Genomic DNA, 12,687 nt, shown 5'->3' with positions numbered 1-12,687 from the left:
AGTCCGAACACATGCAGCCACCAGCCAACATCGATGCCAACTTCAAACTTCAACTTCTGTCCAACTTCAAACTCACAGAACTAACTTTTCATCTTCCTCATTTATTCATTCAACTGCCATTTCTGGAATAACCTTCCTTCATATGCATTTCCTTAAAAGTTACAGTCTACAGAAGTTCAAGTCAAAGTCAACAAATATCTTTTTTCATCTTCTCAACCTCCAACCCGTGCACGGTACTAAGTACTATAGGTTCTAATACCTCTCGTGTTTGGGGTTTTCATTAAAAAAAAAAAAAAAAAAAAAAAACTACTCCCCCAAAGGTAGCAGAGTAGCTTGGGGGGGGGGGAGATATACACAGACTAAAAGGTTTACAGTGGCCGCAGGCAGAGGCAAAAGTGATTCTTCCACTGCTTCTATTAGAATGAGAAGCAGCCTGGAAAGCAAGGCAATGGAGATTTCCAGGAGGGGTAGGAGTCATAGTGGAACAAGTAAATACATCAACTGTGTTGAGGTGACTAAGAGTAGAAACAGGTGTATGTATACTTGCATATACACCAATGCTAGGAGTATAGTTAATAAATTTCATGAGCTTGAAGTGCTAGTCAAGACATTAAAGGCAGATAGTATTGGGATATCAGAGACATGGTGTCAGACAGACATAAGCAGTGCAGAATTGGAATTTGGGGAGTACAATGTGTACAGACAGGATAGACAGGACAGGAAGGGAGGAGGGGTTATGCTGTTAGTTAAGAAACTCAAAATCTAAGGCAGTGCATCCAACTGATGTTAGTGGCAATGCAATGTTGAGGCTTTGTGATGGGACATAAGCACTGGAAAAGAAAAATGAGAGTAGGTGTGTGTTATAGGCCTAATGAATCTGATGAGTATAATGAGCAATTGTGCAGAGAAATAGAGCGGACCAGCAAATCAGAATGTCTTATAATGGAGGATTTTAACTTTCCACTGACTGGAACTTGACTGGATACTGACTGGAACTTGTGGGTTGGTCACTCACATACTAGTGGGACTTTTGTGGATTTATTGGATGATTGTTTTCTACAGCAACATATTCGAGAGGCAACCAGAGGGAGTAGTACTCTTGATATGATTATTAATGCATTAAGAATTTGTAGATAAAGGAACCACTGGGTGACAGTGATCACAATGTAGTGAGAATTACTTAAAGATGTAACTACCATCAAGGGTAAAGGGAAGGACTTTTGCTTTTGTAAAGGTGACTACAGGGGTCTCAGACAGCTTTTTAAATTCTGTACAGTGGGATCAATCGATGATGTTACCAACATTGAAGCCCTCAAGGACTTAATTTTGGAGACTACTAGGCTTTTCATTCCAACTAAGAAATACTGTTCAAGATTTAGGCCTAAAAGGATGTCAGATGAATTAATGAGGCTTGTGGCAAAGAAGAAAAATGTATGGGATGCATTTAAAGTAGCAGGTGACACAATGTCAGATATAAGCTAGTCTGTAATCAAGTCACAAAGGAGGTTAGGCACGCGAAGTCAGATGACAATAAATCTTTGGCAAAGGATGCAAAATAAAACAGCAAAGAGTTCTTTACTTATGTAAATACTAGAAGGAAAGGGATGAATCAGATATGGACCACTTAACATAGATGGGTTCACTATTGATGATCATGCTCAGGCAGCTGTTAAATTGAATGAGTATTTTGCATCTACATTCACACATGAGGAGTTATTCAATGAGGAGAGTACTAGAAGTAAAATCACTTAGCTCCCTGTTAGAGTTTGATAAACTCTAACAGGGAGCTAAGTGATTTTATGATAACTGAGACCAAAGTAGAGGAGAAATTGTTGAAGTTAAACATAAAAAATGCACCTGGGGTGGACGGGATCTATCCAGTTATATTAAAGGAGGCAGCAAAGGAAGTAATTGCTGCCTACCTTTATCATAACTAGGATAGCTCCCGTCCACCCAGGTGCATATTGTATGTTTAACTTCAACAATTTCTCCTCTACTTTGGTCTCAGTTATCAAAGTAACAGTAACTATAGACCCTGTTAGTTTAATTTGTGTTCTGGGGAAAAAAATGTAATCACTGGTTAAAGAAGCATGGAAGGATCATCTGGACAAGACTGCAGTAATAGTTAAGATACAGCATGGGTTTGTTAAAGGGATATCTTGTCTTCCCAATTTGATTGGATACTATGATGTGGTTACAAAGGAACTGAATGTCAAAAATAATTTTGATATCATATACTTGGATTTCAGGAAATCTTTTGAATACTGTTAAACATGGAAGACTGTTGTACAAATTGGAGAGGTAAGGCATTAAGGATAAGTTGCTACAATGGATAAACGGATGGTTGAGTGGGAAACAACAGAGAGTGGTAATCAATGGACATTGCTCTTTTTGGTCAAATGTTATTAGTGAAGTTCACCCAGGGTTCGGTATTGGACCCATTGTTGTTTTGTATATTTATCAATGATATTGATGAAGGCATATCAGGTTTAATGTCCAAGTTTGCAGATGATACAAAGATTGGCAGGGTTGTTAATGACAGTAAAGATAGTATGCTACTCCGACTGGATCTAGAAAAGTTGGGCAAATGGGCTGAGAAGTGGCAACTGAAGTTTAACATTCACAAATGCAAAGTACTGCATATGGGTAGCAATAATCCAAGAGAAATGTTCTAACTGTGTGGTACTACACTCAGGGAAGTGGAAAGTGAAAAAGACCTGTGCAGTCAAATATGAAGTTTGCTGAGCAGTGCAGAGAGGCTACCAGTGCAGGTCATGGAGTCTTGTCAATGATATATAGGAATTTTGCTAGCAGGAACAGGGAGGTGATTATCTGTTATACAAGGCAATGGTCAGGCCACACCTAGAGTACTGTGTACAGGTCTGGAGGCCTCATTTTAGGAAGGATGTAGAGTTGCTTGAACAAGTATAAAGAAGGGCAACAAGATTGCTGAGGGGAACAAAGGGGTGCCCTTACCAAGAAAGGCTTAAGTTCTGCAAATTGTAACACCTGGAAAGTAGGCAACTGTGAGGTGATCTGACTGAGGTGTATAAGGCCTTGAAAGGGATGAGCAAGCTAAATTCAGATGGGATTATTCCTCTTGTTCAGGTTAAGAACTTGAGGGGGTATAGATTCAAATTGAGGAAAGACGTGCGGAAATTTGCCTTTAGCCAGCGGGTAGTTGATTGGTGGAAAAGACTTCCATCTTTTGTTGTGGAAGTTGATTTAGCAAATTTAAGGCTGGGCTGGACAGGCATTTGGAATGAATGGAGGGGTGAAATGGGAGGGTTTTTTTTTTTTTTTTTTTGGCTGATGCTGCATAAGCTTGTTTTTTTGCATCATATGCCTCTATTAATGTTAATGCTAAGGCTAGTGCTAAAAAGACTTAGTTTTATTAGGAGCTGCCACTGTCAAAGAAACAGGAAATATTTTTTGTAACAAGAACAGAACCAGGGTATGTCTGCCAGAGCAACTACTAATGATGTCACCAACAGACTCAGATTTTAAGGGAATAAAGAGAATACAGGAATACCTCGCATAGCGCGGTTAATTCGTGCCAAAAAAAATACCACTCTATGCAAAACTGCACTGATCGAGGTATTATTAGTATGTATTTTAATGTAATGCATTCCGACAATTTGATTATATGGGTCAAGTTGCAAAAACATAGAGGTGTTTGTTTACTATAAATTTATGCACATGAAGTTCTTGCAAAAAAAGAAACTAAAATGATAAAAATGAAAAATACTAGTAAGTACAGTAGAAATGATTTTTATTGCAGTATGTACATACCAAAGAATATAAGTGAAGTATGTACTGTATTTTTATTTTGAAAAATAACTGATCAGCTTAGTTTGCACAGTTTTTTCTTCATTTTATCTGCATACATCTCTTTATAACATCGAATGTCATTTTGCAACACCTGCCTTACTTTCATACCTCATTCGATTTGGATCTAGAAGAACACTCAGCGACATTACATTTCTTCTTTCCACTCATATTTGCGTATAAAGGTGTAACGTTTTTCAAAAATAATCTTTAATAAAAATACACGGTGAAAAATATTTGTACAGCTTACGCACAATCAACAACCTCACCTCTCGGAATCTAGAGCGTTTACTAATGTATGAATGCTAGCAGAGTCCGTATATAATGTGAGTTTCAACAACAGTCAGAATGCCCTTGAATCCATAACGCATTGGCCTACGTGCTGGCATTATAATACATACATATCAAAGGTATTGGTGTGTAACACAGTTAATTTTTTTCAATTCATAAACCACACTATAGAGAAACCCGCACTGTTCGAAACCGCACTATGCGAGGTATTCCTGTATTATTATTCATGTGGGGGACTAAAGACATTAAGCATACACGATCTGATGATTTGTTAGACAAATATAGGAACATGCTGAAGAAATGCTGTGAGTTAGGTCACGATGTCTATGTGTCTGCAATTCTGACCAGGGATGATAAAAGGGATTATATGCTGAAAGCCTTGTGGATTAACTCAAGACCTGAAGGACTCTGCAAGGCTTTTGAGGAGAAATTTCTATCAGCTTGGCCCACACTTGTAGGTAGAAGGAATCTGTTCTGTAGAGATGGGATACATTTAAACAAAGGTGGTGCAAGAGTTTTTGCCAGTATTATTGAGGATACCTTAATGGTTCAGGGAAATGGCTAGTTTGGGGGGCCAGGATAATATAGATACGCATTTATCTAATAATATTGGTAAAAGTAACGCTGCTTGCACAATACCTCAACAGTTCTTGTTACTTATAGCAACAGAACATATTAGCAAGGTGTTCTGAGGGCAGAAACATTTCAAATGAGTGGGCAAGCTAATGCCAGGGAAGCGAGCTTAAATAACTTTAAGGATTGTGTCGGGGTAGTTAACTATAAGAGAACACTAAGTCTTAATTGTTTATACATTTTATAGGTGGTCACAGAGGGAATGTGACAGCTTCGGTAGTTGTGTCAAGTCATGATTTTACTAGACCCTTCTTCAATGAAACCATTAACTCACAATGGTATCTACATATGTTTCAAAATAACTTTCTATTGTAGCTCATGGCAACTCAGTCAGCCCAAGCACACTGAGTGCTTTATGCAAGACAGCACCATGCTACATACACCTAACAACATGCTGGCTTCTTTGCATATTGTGACCTCACATACTGTCATACCATAATTCGGATAATCACAACTGGGGGCAGTTTTCATCATCTAAGTCCAAACCAAAAGAAAAGCAGTTTTTCAGAAAATCTGTGCCATGCCTGTGAACTTAAGATCTATGATTGTTCAGCTACACTGTGAAACTGATAAAGACATACTGTTACATCATTACAAACATTGGTATATGCCCTCAGGAACTTGTTTGTCAAAATACAAGACACGCAGCTAGATTTCAGTCATTTATAAGCAGGAAGAAAACATGATGGTTAAGGGCAAAAACCAACAAAAAAGCAATAAACAGGAGGTAAAAAAGAAATTTTCTGGAAAAGAGTAAGCGGTTTTTAAAGTCCACAATGAACTAGAAATTAAATTTTACTGGCTATATATACATCTTATATTAAAATATAACCACAGGATTGCACAGTATGCTTTTAAACTTAGCCTGTCTAACATTTTTCCATCTGTGGATTTCTCTTTGTATATATTATTACAAATCAACTTTTTTGATTGCTTCAAGAAGATACTGTTAAAGAGACTTTTCCCTTTTTCAAAATTTGAGTCAAAGTTTTGTTCATGGCAATGGCACTGCTGCCTAAACTTGGCTGTCAGGAGCATTACTAAAGTTTCAACAGAAAGAGAAGACCGGAACTCAGATTTTGTTTTTCTAACCTGAGTGAATATTCTCTCACACTCAGCACTGCTATGAGGAATTGTTAAAATGCAAAGCATGACATGAGATAATTTATTATATTTCAGGCTTCCTTGTGCAACTTGTCAGTTCCCCAATCAAGGATCACTGTACAACCTTGGCAGTAGAGATGCCTATGACTAAGTCAGAACCACCCTTCTTGTTGTTATTTGGTTTTTAGGAGCATTAGCAACTAAGGCCACATTGCTCCGAGGATATGCGGTGGTCATTCCCTGACCTTTCTGCATCCTCTGTATTTGGTGGTCATGGGCTCAAACCCCTGGTCTAATCAAGAAGCGTGTACTACGCACTGCAGCTCCTTCCCACCTGGCTACGGAGGCACCAACCACCCTTGTAACATTCATTCATGTTACAGATGGCAGAAATCACTTTGATTACTGTAACATCAGTAACGATCGAAAATGGACCATTTTGCAAAGAGTTAGTGATTGTTCTGAAATATGCCTTGCTTTTGGGACACATTTCTGAAAGCTGGCATGACCAGCACATCTCAGAGCAAGATTATGTTCTACGACAAAAGATATAAATAAACATTCAGCATGTGATATCACTACGAAACACATCTATTTTTGCATTTCTTTCTATGCATCACATCACTTTATCTGCTGGAATGGGTGCAGAGAAGAGCAACCAGATTGGTGAAGAGAACAAAAGAGTGCTCTTACCTAGAAAGGCTTCAGTTCTGCAAATTGCAGCATCTGAAGATGAGGCATCTGTGAGGTGGTCTGACAGGTGTTTAAGGCCTTGAATATAAGCTGAATGTGAATGGCATTCTCCTTCTTGCTGAGACTACACACACCAGGGGGCATAAATTGATGGTTGCAAGATAGTGCAGAAGTTGCCTTCAGCTAGCAAGTGGCTGATCGTTGGAACAACAGCCTTCCACCTGTTGTTGTGGAAGTGGAAGGTTTGAATAAATTCAAGAAAGAACTAGATAGATTCTTGGAGGGTAAGGATGGGTTTGCAAAAGTCAAAATCATCCTTTTGGTTTAGTCTACTGTGGTAATCAATTTCCAAAATGGAAGCAGAAGATTTTAAAACTGTTCATAAAACAAATTTGCCCATACTATAGCTTGGTAGATGGGCTGAGAAGTGGCAACTGAACTTTTAACATTGACAAATGCAAAATACTGCATATAGGTAGCAGTAACCCAATAAAAATGTACCAACTGTGTGGTACTACACTCAGGGAGGTGGAGAATGAAAATGACCTGTAGGAGGAGAATTATGCAGTCAGATATGAAGTTCTCTGAGCAATGCAAATGGGCTGCCAGAGCAGGTCAGGGAGTTTTGTCAATGATATATAGGAATTTTGCTAGCAGAGAGAAGGAGGTGGTTACCCCTTTGTATAAGGTAATGGTCAGATCACACATTGAGTACTGTGTACAGGTCTGGAGGCCTCCTTTTAGGAAGGATGTAGAGAAGGGCAACAAGATTGGTGAGAGGAACAAAGGGGTGCTCTCACCAAGTTTGTTTGTTATTTGGTTTTTTAGGAGCATTAGCAACTAAGGCCATATTGCTCCGGGAAATGCGGTGGTCCCTGACCTTTCCTCATCCTCCGTATTTGGCGGTGACGGGCTCGAACTCCGGTCTAATCAAGAAGCGTGTGATACGCACTGCTGCTCCTTCCCACCTGGCTACGGAGGCACCTCTCACCAAGAGAGGCTTAAGTTTCAAATTGAGGAAAGATAAAGATAGTTGTAGAATAGATATGCAGAAGTTTGTCTTTAGCCAGCAGATAGCTGATTGCCGAACATAAAAACATTTGGAATGACCGGATGGGTGAAATGGAAAGGGTTTTTTTTTTTTTTTTTTGGCTGATGCTGTATAAGCTTGCTTTTCTTGCATAATATGCCTTAACTAATGCTAATACTAAGAGTGAGAGATCTAGTAATAAAGAAATTAAGTTCCAAAATGGTGCAGCAAAAAATAAGTAATTATTTTCGTTAAAGGCCTATACATATGTGGTATTGTGGTTGAAAGTTCCATTTGTTTTGTTACCAATGAATATGAATAAAAATTCATACGTAAAACTTAGTGTTTTTATTTCTAAACTTACTAAACCTTTTTTTTTTTTTCAAGTCTCCACAGAACAGTATCTTTGATAAGTTTGAAAATCTGAACAAATCGGAAGTCCAACCCCCCCCCCCCCCCGGTTCCAAATAGTTCAGATTTTTGAAGCTCTAGTGTATTTGTAACACTAAATGAATAAATGAGTTTCTTAGGAAACAGTTAAATGTGTCACCATGTTGTCAACCACTCTGTAGAATGCAGTGACAGGCAAATTATGCATTTCATTATGAAATGCAGTAAACTATTTTTAATTTTTTTGCTTTGTTTATATGTTCCAAAATTACTGCTTTTGTACTTTTGAATTACAACAGAATGCAAATTACAATACAGAATGTAATTTGAAATACAAACATATTTCAAATTATATTCTAATTTAAAATATGTTTTATAATAATGCTAATGACATATGTCAAAATAGATTTATTATTAATAGAAATTACAAAATGGTGCTTTATTTTTAGGTGCTTTTTTTAGTTGGTGCTATATAAGCACCAACTAAAAAAAGATCATAAATGTAACCCATCACCTTCACTTTATATACCTATTTCTTTAAAATGCTTGTCCAATTCCTCTAAATTTAGATAAACTTACTACCTATGCAAGGTTACCAGGGGTTTTATAAACTTGCTTCATACATTCCACATGATTGGAAATATTTTTCCTACCATGTACTACGTAATATATGGATCGTGCCAATGAAATTTCAGTGCCTACATGCGCAATTGGTACAGCAATGGGAGAAAAAAGAAAATAATGTAATGAGAAATCCTGCAAAAGAGAACTATCAGAGTAATAAGAAAACTCAATTTTTTCTTATTAATTTTTATTAATAATAAAAAAAACATTATTATTTAATTTTATTAATCTTTTATTAATTTTTTTTTTTACTCACTCTAATAAATATATCTACCTGTGTTCTGTATATGCTTTCCATGCTGAAAGTAGTCATCGAATATAGTTTTTATCTGGTTGCTACACATGCATTTGTGAAGATTCAGGTTTCAACACTTAAAATGTCATGTTATGTAATGCAAAATACAAAGAATTAACAAGTTATGCAAAACACATCACTGCTAGTATAGTTTAATTTTTCCACAATTTCATCTTTCAGAAGAAATAAAATTAGCTGTTTAGAAATGAGGAGCAGTCAGAGAGTTTGATAGACAATATGCCGTTATCTTTACTAATAGTAAATGCTATGAATGTATGCAGTTATAGTCAACAGTACTTGGCTAAGGTGGTAAGAAGAAGAAAACCATTAGTCTATGAAAACTAATAGTTTTGTTGTTAGTTTAACTTTTCTAAGTTAAATTTGTATACTTGAAGTAACTTTTGATATCCTGATATCAGGAGTTAAGTTTATGAAAGTGAAAGTATATGATCCATTAATACACCATCATGTAGCATTACATTTTATATCAAATGAGGTCAGTGTGACAAATTATTATTCATAAAAAAATGGAAAGAGTATTTAACAAAATTCATATTAATGAAAATTATACTAAAGCTATTCACAAAAATAAATATTATGTGCTTCTGTACACCCAGACACAAACAAGATAATCTGAGGATAAAAAAATAATTAATACGCCTAAAAACTAACCTTTTTGCGTACATAAGCATTTGAAGATTTTAAAAGCCTTTCAATTTCTCCTGCCAGATCTCTACTCATTTCTGGTGAACATATGGCTCCTAAGGTACAAAGAGAGAGGCCGACCACAAACTGTGTTTGGCTATTCAAGTCACTGTTCAAAAGAAAGCCTTCTTTACATAATATAATACAGAATATGAAAATTAACACAAATGAATGAAGTATGTAATGAAGCTTTATATAACAACTTGTTTAATGAAATGATTGTGTATAATATATATAACCAACTTGCATTACATTTTCATATATAATTTCTTTATATATTTTTTTATTATATAATATATTCGTATATAATATAATTATATATGAATTATATATAATTATATTATATATGATTATATATAATTTTATTATATAATATATTCATATATAATATAATTATATATGATTATATATGATTATATATAATTATATAATTTTTATTATATAATATATAATAAAACTATATGAAATATATTTCATCTATTTTCATAATACACACAATTAAAGGGTGGTGTAAATAGAAATGGAAGTTTATCCACCCTTTTAAGTGCAAAAAAAGAAAAAAAAAATGTGATTCTTATGACAGCAATTCACAAAATAGATTTCAATATTTATCTAAACATTTTAAACTTCTGAATATACAACACAACTAATAACTCAACTTACAAAATCCTGAGTGATTTATTAAGTCCAAGAATCCCAATCTCAAAATACAGTTTTTATTCCATACCAGATCCAATTGAAATATAAAATCAAGCAAATGTTCAAAAAACTATACCCATGTTATTTTTCCATCTCATAATAAGTTACATGCAATGTTTCGTAGACACAATATTTATCAAGATTTAGAAAAAGGATACAAATAATATAATTTTATAAAATATATCCTATTAATGATATTTTATAGAATATAAATTTAAATATGAATATAAATATTTATAGTGTTTCTAAATGATATTATTTCTTTGTATAGAATTTCTTACATGATGTATACTGTCCACTCAAAACATTACAGCCACCTACCTAACAGTCCTACCCTCTTGCCACCACAAGGTGATGCATGGATTCTATAAGAACTCTGAATAGTGCAGGAGGTACGTTGTATTATGTTATCTGGATTGCATCCCACACATATGCAATAGTATATGGTGGAGAATGCAAATACCAAATCTGTTGATCCACGGAATTCCAGATGTTTTAAGGGATTCATATTTCAACATCCAAGGAAGCACTTGGAAGTTACTTTCATGTTCAGCAAACGACTCTTAAACAATACTGGCAATGTATCAGGAAACACACCTCGGCCACAGAACTCTCTTCCATGCCTTCCCACATGGTTTCTCAATAACTCAGGTACTCTACCAGTACTCTTAAGTACTATACCAGTTTTGTAGAGTACATAACTACCTGATACATGACAACTCTAGTACTTACGGCCAACTTCCAACTAGTATAATTTTCATACTTATTTCTCAAATGCCAGTTTTGTGCTAATTTCTTACAACTTAATATCAGTAGTGGCAAATTACATAAGAAAGCAAACTTATACAGAATCAGCCAAAAAAAAAATCCCATTTCACCTATCCATCCTCTCCAACAGTTTTTCTAGTTCCTCCTTGAATTTATTCAATCTATCCACTTCCACAACATCAGACAGAAGTTCGTTCCAGCAATCAACCACCCACTGGCTAAAGGCAACTTCTGCACATCTACTTTGCAACCGCACTTCCTCAAATTTATGTCCCTACATGTGTGTATTCTCAGCAAGATGATGAATCCCATCAGCATTGAGCTTGCGCAATCCATTCAAAGCCTTAAATACCTAAATCAGATCACTCGCAGGTGTCTAGTCTCCAGATGGTGCAATTTGCAGAACTGAAGCCTTTCTTGGCAAGAGCATCCCCTTTGTTCCCTTCACCAATCTCATTGCCCTTCTCTGTACTCGTTCCAGTAGCTCTACATCCTTCCTAAAATGAGGCCTCCAAATCTGTATGCAGTATTCAAGATGTGGCCTAACCACTCCTATTACAATAGAATAGTCACCTCCTTATCCCTGCTAGCAAAATTCCTGTATACCATTGATAAAATCCCATCTGCTATCCTACACTCAGGTAGTTTCCACTACCCTGAGTGGCAGAGGTGTGTTTCCTGATACATTGCCAATATTGTTTAAGGGTCGTTTGCTGAACATGAAAGTAACTTCCAAGTGCTTCCTACACTAAGGGTAGTTTCCACTAACCTGAGTGTAGTACCATACAGTTGGTACATTAATCTGGAATTACTGCTACCCATATGCAGTACTTTGCATATGGGTAGCAGTAGTATGTCAATGTTAAACCTCAACTGCCATTTCTCAGCCGATCTGCCTAATTTTTCTATACCTTATTGAAGTAGCATAACGTAATTATTGTCATCAACCACCCTGCCAATTTTCATATCATCTATAAACTTAGACATTAAGCCTGATATACCTTCCTCAAAATCATTAATAAATACAGAAAACAACAATGGGCCCTGCACTGAACCCCGGGAGACTGCACTGATAACATTAGTCCATGAAGCACAGTATCTATTGATAATAACTGTCTTCTCCCACTCAATTATCCCTTTTTTCCATAACTTTCCCATCATATTAGTGATGCGTTTGCACTAACTTGTACATTGTCTAAATCTTTTGCAGCCTGAGGTTAAAGCTCTTAACACATTTCAGCCATAACTTTCCCTTAATGCCACACTGCACCAATCTGTATAGCAGTCTATTATGTGAAACAGTATCAAAAGCTTTCCTGAAATCCAAGTATATGATATCAAAATTATTTTTTGCATCCAGTTTAATAAAGTTAAATGTTAAAATTTCCAAACTGTACCCAGTATTTGTATTAGCAAATATCTCTACATAAAAAAAATCACACACCTTTGGCTTAAATTATCATTATCTTTTTTCTATTTCTATACTGGCAAAATGTTAAATATCCATGCAATCGAACAAGTTAGTTCATAGCATCATTTTAGTTCATAGTTAATTAATCACCAAAGTAAGTGAAATGGCATCATTTTTGTTATATCTCATATTGTGAATGCTTTCATGAGTTGTCCT

The 12,687-nt window shown here is 35.8% G+C and overlaps 1 protein-coding gene across 1 annotated transcript in view; it reads right to left on the bottom strand.

The window, feature by feature from the left end:
* The window catches only part of LOC150079103 (AP-1 complex subunit gamma-1-like), a 650,293-nt gene that overhangs the window by 615,500 nt on the left and 22,106 nt on the right, over positions 1-12,687 (bottom strand). Inside the window, 1 exon segment of the mRNA XM_090383609.1 lies at positions 9,561-9,702. Within this exon segment, the coding sequence (XP_090239735.1) occupies positions 9,561-9,702 (142 nt within the window).

Source organism: Mastigoproctus giganteus, chromosome 10, assembly GCF_048544385.1.
Source record: "Mastigoproctus giganteus isolate SK-2022 chromosome 10, ASM4854438v1, whole genome shotgun sequence".
NCBI classification, from domain to species: domain Eukaryota; kingdom Metazoa; phylum Arthropoda; class Arachnida; order Uropygi; family Thelyphonidae; genus Mastigoproctus; species Mastigoproctus giganteus.
Note: the sequence above shows the minus strand (reverse complement) of the source record. Positions and strands in the feature narration are given on the sequence as shown.